Genomic DNA, 9040 nt, shown 5'->3' with positions numbered 1-9040 from the left:
TGAGACATCTAGTATGCCTTCCAGTCACTTTTGTGAGATGATGTGTATTTTGCAATGACAGCAAGCCAGCCCAAACACATGCACCTCTAACTAAATGAGTTATTACTCTCGTCCCTGACTGAGAAGGACTATGGAGTGAGGCAATAACAAATAAAAGTCTAAATGTCTGGTAGAGACGCTATTTTTGACGAAATCAGTCATTTTGCTGATGTATGCTGCAAAAGTATCAACTCTGACATGTCTCTGTTAACACTTAGATGTTGTAGACGGTAACTTTCATTTATTTCAGTTTTCAAATACGACTCAATGAGTAATTTAAAAAAAATTAAGTTTTGATTTTCTAACTGTAATTGTGGAAGAACGTCAATTGCTTTATCTCTAGCATTAAAAACATCATCAAAAACCCAAATGAAACTACCTGAAAGTATTATCACATATAAATTTCAAAAATGACAACTCTCAATAATATGACACAGGAAGAGTCACTCACAAATATTAAATAAATATATTTTGTTCTTTTATTAATTTGTTAACTGACAGATTATTAGATTCAAACCATTATGGACTAAATCTGCCAACAAAATATATAAACAACATTCCTCACAAAAACAACCAAATGAATATACAAATTTCACAGCACCTATCACAGAAGAATAATTGTGGCCATTTCTAAATAAATACTTTTCTTTACCATTAAAAAACTAGAAACTTTAAATATCAAACAACTGAGCATAGTAAAATTTCATTTGACAAGGCAAGTATCACAATCCAAATAAGAAGAGCAGCTTGCTCCTCCTATTAGTAATAATATATCTTAACAATCTGTAACTGAGATGAATGAACTTAGCTTACTTTGCAGCAGTAATGTTTTATCATGTGAAGAGAGTAAAACTGCCCCCAAATCGTGAATAGCCACAGTAATACGAAATTGGGTAAAAAAGTTATTAAGCTTTACCTATAATGATGCACACAGATGTAGGGCACACTAAATAGATAAATGTGAGGTAGTATGGATTCTGATAAACAGAGGAAGGCAGAAGAGGTATGATGGGACTTTTTATAAAGCTGATACAGTCCAGTCACACACTGATGAGCAAGTTGGACCTTCTTTCAGACATGCCTGTGTTCTTTGTACAATGTAAGCAAAATTCCTTGCTAATAATGTACAAAATAAAATACATTGGAAGGCTGCCATTTAATGGCAATAGAACAATTTCACACTTTAATATTTATCTATGGGAGAGCCAGCTGCCACAGAAAATATACCTACATTTACTTCATTCCTTGCACATTAAATATGTAATATAAAATGACTCCAAGACGACATGTTTGATGTCACTTTCAACATACATGATGACATAATTTGTTTAAAAAATGTTGCCTTTCACATGTAGCACCCATGTTAGAGGGGATCATTCGTTGTGCTATGAGGTGTACTCGGATTTTCTCCAAGTTTCTCTTTATTCTTATTTTCTTCCTCCTCGTTTTCTTGTTTATCATTTTGTGCACGAAGAGCAAAAATGGTTTTTTCCTTAAGGTCTGAAATTTCACAAGCTTCAACAACATGGCGGTTGAAAAGATCACTTTTATCAGCATAAACATGATGCCCTGCTCCAGTAACAACCTGCAACAAAAAAATGTAGATCTGACAATTTTAACCCGACTTTCATCATTTATTTTTAAATGAAACAGGGTATGTCTAAATACGAATTCTACCACTTCAGCTTCTATACAAGATTATTTTAAAGTAACTGCAGACACTGTGTGGGTGTAATGTACGCACCAAAATAAGCATATATAATGAAAAGGATGTTTGCTACTCACCATATAACAGAGATGCTGTGTCGCAGAAAGGCACAACAAAAAGACTATCAGAAAGTTGGCTTTCGGCCAACAAGGCCTTTGTCATAAGTAGGCAACATACACACACTCACGCAAACGCATGTGTGTGAGCTGCATTTATAAGTTTCGAAAATACAGAACAACACGCATATATCAGTAAAAATGACTTATTCCATCAAAAATATTGTCTCCATCAGACATTCCACAAATTATGATAAAACAATAATTTTGGCTACAGCAATATCTTTTTGGGACTCTGTTACTATAGAAACTGCGCAAATGTGTGGTGAGCAGCATCACAGAAGGCAGGTAAGTTCTGCACTTCCACTAGTTAGGGTACTGTTGCTGGGCAGTGAGCTCCATCTCTCAACACCATTTTGGTGCCTGCGAAGAATACTCACAGTGCATTATATGAGGGTGTTCTGAAAAGTGATGGCTCCAGACTTTTTACGTGAAAAATTTTTAAAAGCCTTTTTAAAAAAAAAGAAACGTTATATACATTTTATATCATCACTCACTCTTCATGTCAACATACACTCTAAGAGGAAGGGGGAGGGGGGGGGGGGAGGTGCACCATGAAAGAATTATCCAAATGGGATGGAAATCTGTAGATGTGATGATTACATTTCAGAAAATCTGCATGATTTATTAAAGAGAAAGAGCTTCACAAATTGAGCAAGTCAGTGGTGTGTTGGTCCAGTTATCCAGCTTGGCACTGATTGATAAAGTTGTTGGACATCCTCCTGAGGGATATCATACCAAATTCTGTCCAACAGGCATGTTAGATCAACAAAATCCTGAGCTGGTTCGAGGGACTTGCCCATTATGTTCTCAATTGGGGAGAGATCCAGTGACCTCGCTACCTCAGGTAGGATTTGGCAAGCATGAAGATAAGCAGTAGAAGCTCTCACACCTTCTATGGGCAGTGATTATCTTGCTGAAGTGTAAGGCCAGGACAGTTTGCCATGGAGGGTAAAAGCAATGAGGTGTAGGATATAACTGATATTCTGCTGTGCTGTAAGGCTGCCGTGGATGGCAGTTAAAGGGGTCCTGATATGAAAAGAAATAGTAGCCCAGATCATCACTCATGATCGTAAGGCTATATGGTGGGCGACAGTCATGTTGGTATCTCACCACTGCCTGGAGCGCACCCAGGAAAGTCTTTGGCCTGGAATCTCATTGACTGCAGTAGAATTTCTTCAGTGATGAGTCCCACTTCGAACTGAGCCCAATGAAAAGCAAAGACGTGTCTGGAGACACACTGGTATTTTGCTGCCCTACACAACATACTCGTCCATTCCTACACAACCCCTACTCCCCACCCCTTGCCCCATAGCTCGTAGAGCTAGATGCAAGATCTGTCCCATATATCCACCCACCACCATCTATCCCATCAAAGGCAGGGTTACCTGTGAAACCAGTCAAATGATCTACAAGCTAAGCAACAACCACTGTGCTGCATTCTACATGGACATGACAACCAACAAGCTGTCTGCATGAAAGGCCACTGACAAACTGTGGCCAAGAAACAAGTGGACCACCCTGTCACTGAGCACGCTGCCCAACTCAATGTTTTCACAGCCTGTGCCATCTGGATCCTTCCCACCAACCACCCAGTTGCCTCTCCCATCATGTACTGACAGCTGTTTGTAGTCTGGCCTAGCTGCCAGAAACTGTGATCATGTGTGTGTGTGTGTGTGGGGGGGGGGGGGGGGGGGGCGTGTCTATTTTCAACATAGGCCTTGTTGGCTGAAAGCTCACTTTGTGACAGTCTATTTGTTATGCCTATCTGTGACTCAGCATCTCTGCGATATCTACATCTACATGATTACTCTGCAATTCACATTTAAGTGCTTGGCAGAGGGTTCATCGAACCACAATCATACTATCTCTCTACCATTCCACTACCGAACAGCGCGCGGGAAAAACGAACACCTAAACCTTTCCGTTCGAGCTCTGATTTCTCTTATTTTATTTTGATGATCATTCCTACCTATGTAGGTTGGGCTCAACAAAATGGTGAGCAGCAACTATCCTTTTCATAATATTGTTAGATTTCATCCTGGATTTTCCATTGTATGTATACATCTAATGATTTCAGTCCCATTCAGATAATTCCTCTGTGGTGGGTGTTTTGTTTTGTTTTGTTTTGTTTTCTTTGAGAGTATTTATTTTTCAACAAAGGCACCCTGGTGACAAACATATTTCTCCCAATGACAGTCAGTTTGTTGATAACAACATTGCAGAAATGTTTGACTTTGTTGACAGAGGCACAATCTCATCTCTGCTTGCACTGCTTCATCACTATCAAATGAAGTCCTCAAATGTGTTTTTTTTAAGTTTTGGAAACAGATGAAAATCCGATGGAGCCAAGTCACAACTGTTTGATTGATGAGAGTGAACCCCAGGATTTCGATTTTTGCACATGCTGCAGTGCTGATGTGTGGTCTGGTATTATTGTGCTGAAGGAGGGGGTGCTGCACATGTGGACAAAATCTTTGAATTTGAAACTATATTACGGCATGCCATTTCTCATGCACCAACATAGTTACAATACGTACCACCATGTTACAAGCTACAATCAAGAGACCTCCATCAGCAGAGGGCTGCATTTAAGTAGACATGAAGAATAAAAATGAAGAATGTTGATAATGTTTGTTTTATTTAAAAGGCTTTGAGGGTTTTCATGTAAAAAATTTGGAGACATTACTTTTTAGCATGTACTTATGTGTGGTGGAATGGAGGACATATTCATCTGTCTTCGGTGGCTCACCTGAGAATGACTGGCAGGCGTCCAGTTGAAATATCGTGGAGTTTAGTTGATGTCAACTGACTGCAAGACCAAAATTTCCTCAAACAACTATTACATTTCCTGCTATGCCTCCATTTTGAAGTCTCCATGATATTACTTTTAATTAGGATAACACTACGCCGTATGCTGCCAACGTCCTCTACAGGGCATGTGTGAACCCAAGATGATTTCCTCAATGACAAGTGATCATTAGGGATAAGAGTACTGTTAGGAGCACTGTGTGAAATTGTAATAGGACCCCTATTTTTACATACATAAATTATCTTGCAGACAAGATGAGTAGCAATCTGCATCTCAGCTGTTGGCTGATGACACTGGTGTACAGGAAGGTGTTGAAGTTGATTGACTGCAGGAGGATACAATATGACTTAGACACAATTTCTAGTTGGTGTGATGAATGGCAGCTAGCTCTAAATGTTGAAGAATATAAGTTAATGCAGATGAGTAGGAAAAACACACTCCTAATGTTGGGATACAGCAGTAATAGTGTGCTGCTTGACACAGTCAAATTGTTTAAATATGTGGAACCAGCATGTGAGGGTTGTGGTAGGGAAGGCTGATTGTCGACTTCGGTTTTTTGGGAGAATTTTGGGAAAGTGAGATTCATCTGCAAAGGACACCATACATAGCACAGAAGTGTGATCAATTCTTGAGTACTGCTCAAGTCTTTGAGATCAGCATAACGCCGGATTAAAGGGTGACATCAAAGCAATAGAGGTGGGCTGGTAGACTTATTACCAGAGGGTTCGAGCAACACGCAAGTATTAAGGAGATGCTTCGGGAAATCAAATGGGGATCCCTGGAGGGAAGGTGACATCATTTTCAAGGAACACTAATGATAAAATTTAGAGAGCTAGCATTTGAAGCTGACTGCAGAACGATTCTACTGCCAACAACATAATTTCGCTTAAGGACTATGAGAAATTAGAGATTATACAGAGGCACATGGGTGGTTGTTTTTTTGCTTGCTCTATCTCAGATAGAACAGGACAGGAAATGATTAGTTGTGGTAAAGGGTACCCTCTGCCACACAGAGTCAGTGGCTTGTGGGGTACGCAGACTTAGACGTAGATGTAAATGTGTATGTTGACTGTCGCCCTGCACAGCGCGTTATCCTAATCTCTCTCATTCATCAAAAACATTTGGCCATGAGTTGCCTAGAGTCTGGTACACAGCCTCTTACCAGGCACTACTGTTGGTGAACTTTGGTGCAGACTTCAAGCAGTATGGAACAACGTGCCCTTATCTGACATTAAAGCTTGGTGTGACTCGATGCCCATGTGGGTTAGAGTTGCTATTGGTGCCGGAGCTGGCAGCCCTGTGCACTAAATTTCACAGTTTGCACACCCTCAAATTACCTACAAATTTAATCGTATGTTCACATTATGCTCGATACTCACAAAAAGTAAAACTTCTTTATAATATGTTTGTTTAACAGATAAAACTTAGTTGCTTGTTATATTTCCCAGTGGTATAATTTTAATGGCCACACCTTCCCATAGGTCTTCATTTTGTTTGTCTCTCTATCTCTTGGAATCCAGCAAAGAATTTCCTTAGTTTATCTTCCGTCCATTCACCTATCTATTTATCTCTCCCAGCAACTGCCAATGCACATTGCCCCATTGATCATTGAACAGCTCCCAGATTTCCAATAATCTTGATTACTGTCCATTTTTCACTGATGTTAGTAAAAATTGTCACTACAAATGGACTGTACACTTCCAGTTTCAGACACATTGGAAACTCCATTTTGTAAATCTAATAAAAGCACTCCAGGACAGATGCTTACCTTTATTTATTTTCCTGTAGAATCAGTAACAGTTTCCAACAACTGTCATGAGCAGTAAATTATATTAGCAACTATTTTCCTGAGTTTCATAAATAGGCATACATATATCTAGGGTCTATGACCATTTTGAATAAAGAAAGGCATAATTTCAAATAGCGAAATTCCAACTACAGTGCAATGTCTTGGACTCTGCAAAGACAATACACTAAAACACATTTTGATAAAACAGAAGTATCATTCTTTTGGCAAAGGGTCGGTGACTAGTATCAATTACTATTGGAAAACCTCTTAAGTATACCATTTAATTTATCACTTCTTACAGATTTGCAAAAAATCAGACAACACACTATGGTAACAATAGAAAGAAAAGCGAGAAACCTAATGCAATTTCAGCATAACCTACTACGTGCATTGTTTAACACATAGCCCAAAATAAAAAGGCGTAATTTATTGGTTTCATAAAACTACAAAAAATGTGTCTTTCTTTCTCAACCCGTACAGTAAGTCTCCCCTGACCCGCGGTTCTGGGTGACTTTCCCAAAATCTACCCCCTTTTCCTAGACCTCTCCAGTGCTTTTCCTTCACCCTTCTACCTTCCCCTTCAACTCTTATGCCTGAAGAAGCAGCCAATGGCTCCGAAAGCTTGCCAAACATAACAGTCTTTTATGTGTGTGTTCTGCTGCCACTTGGTGAGCAGATTTTTTTTATCTATCCAATTAAATAATTTTAAGAATAAACACTGAGTTTTATTTGTTTCCAAAATAAATAATTGTACTATTTATTATTTGCCACTCTAAAAAGGTGGCATTATTTCGTAAATAAATACTTACAAATATTTCCCCATTTTCATTTTAACATATAATCAAACTGGTTCACCTGACTTTACTCTTACGATAAAATTTATTCCGGGAAAGTATAGCATCTTTGTCTCAATGCAACTTTGAACTGTCGCCATTTTATGTTAATGCTAGATCTACAAACATTAAACACATACTGAACATTTAGAGTGTGTCTTTTAGGCCACAATACTACTTTTGACCAAAATGAAACTATCTGGTACCATCTTTAGTTGCCTTGTAAATGCTACAGTAGTCTTCACAGTTATATCACAATGGAGAATATATTCTGTAGACGTAAAAACTCTAAATGCAGATAATAACCATTTACTTTAGTACACTATTATTACATGTGTCACCTGAACAGAAAATATAGGTTTTTCTGGCATCCCCCATGAACCACGAACCGCACCAAGATGAAACAGCTGAATGTGTACCTCAATGATAAAGTACCACATATACAACCACAATGGAGGGGTATCTGTGAAGAGACCAGACTATCTGTGGCTTCTGAAAAGGCAGAACAGCAGTTGAAAGGACAACTGTTTGGACTATTGACTGATCTGACATTGTAACATTAGCCAACATGGCCTTACAAGGCTTGTACTGCAAACGGCTGAAAGCAAGGGGAATCTATAGCCATGATTTTTTTTAATGCAGCTCTATTGTAGGCTTAATGATGATGACATCATCTCAGGTAAAATATTCTGGAAGTAAAATAACCTCTCATTTGGATCTACGGGCTGGGTCTACTCAGGAGTATGTCAGAAGCAAAAACGAGATTTGACATTCTACACATCAAAGCATGGATTGTTAGATCCTGTAATTGAGTGGGCGGGTTAGACAATTTAAAAAGGGAAATGTACGGGAAAGGGGGGGGGGGGGGGATGAAAGAAGAAGCTGCCTGGTAAAAACAAAAAAAACATGACTAATATTTGGTTTTAGAATCATGAAATAAGGTTGTAAATATGGAAGAGATCTGGAGCACTGGAAGGTTTCAGATTTCTTATATACTGGTAAGACAAAGATTTCAGAACCAGATTTGAATCTTTAAGACTTTACCACGGACCAGATTTTGACTCTAATCATAATTTATTGTTTATGTACTGCAAACTAAAACTGATGAACTGCAATAAGATACGAAATAAAAGAGATAGGGTCTGGCTAAGCTGAAAGAAACAGAGGTTGTTCAGAGCGCGTATTAGGCAACACTGGGCTGAAACAGAGTAAGGAATACAACAGAAAACCAATGGTTAGGTGTGAGAGATGAAAAAGGGAATGCAGCAGAGGATCACATACTTAAAAAGACAAGGCTTAGTAAATATCCTTGGATAACTCAGGAGATGCTGAATTTAATTGGCAAAAGGAGAAAATATAAAAATACAACAAATGAAGCACGCAAAAAGGAATACAGAAGTGGCTAAGCAGGAATGGCTAGAGGGCAAATGCTTGGCTTTAGAAGCATGTATATCTAAGGGAAAAGGTAACTGACACCAACAGGACCATTACAGAGATCTTCAGAGAAAAGAGAAGCAGCTGTACGAATAACAAGAGCTTAGATGGAAAGCCAGTACTAAGCAAAGAAGGAAAAGCTGAAAGGTGGACAGAATATACAGAGGGTCGATATAAAGTAAAACACATAACTTGAGCACAATATTATATGACGAGAAGAGCAAGTATGCGAATATGAATGACAATATGGTACTGTGATAAGAATCTGAAAGAACACTGAAAGACTTAAATGAAACAAGGTCCCTGGAG

The 9040-nt window shown here is 38.7% G+C and overlaps 1 protein-coding gene across 5 annotated transcripts in view; it reads right to left on the bottom strand.

Annotated features, from left to right (window-relative positions):
* Positions 1-588: 588 nt before the first annotated feature.
* LOC124798006 (1-acylglycerol-3-phosphate O-acyltransferase ABHD5-like) overlaps positions 589-9040 on the bottom strand; it is a 102758-nt gene continuing 94306 nt past the window's right edge. For all 5 annotated transcript variants that reach the window (XM_047261195.1, XM_047261196.1, XM_047261197.1 and 2 more), the window contains one exon: positions 589-1624. In XM_047261195.1, the coding sequence (XP_047117151.1) occupies positions 1403-1624 (222 nt within the window). In that variant the 3' untranslated portion in view covers positions 589-1402. The remainder of the gene's footprint in view (positions 1625-9040) is intronic.

This window comes from Schistocerca piceifrons, chromosome 5, assembly GCF_021461385.2.
Source record: "Schistocerca piceifrons isolate TAMUIC-IGC-003096 chromosome 5, iqSchPice1.1, whole genome shotgun sequence".
In the NCBI taxonomy this organism is placed as follows: domain Eukaryota; kingdom Metazoa; phylum Arthropoda; class Insecta; order Orthoptera; family Acrididae; genus Schistocerca; species Schistocerca piceifrons.
The sequence above is the reverse complement of the archived record's forward strand: the minus strand, read 5'-3'. Positions and strand labels throughout refer to the sequence as shown.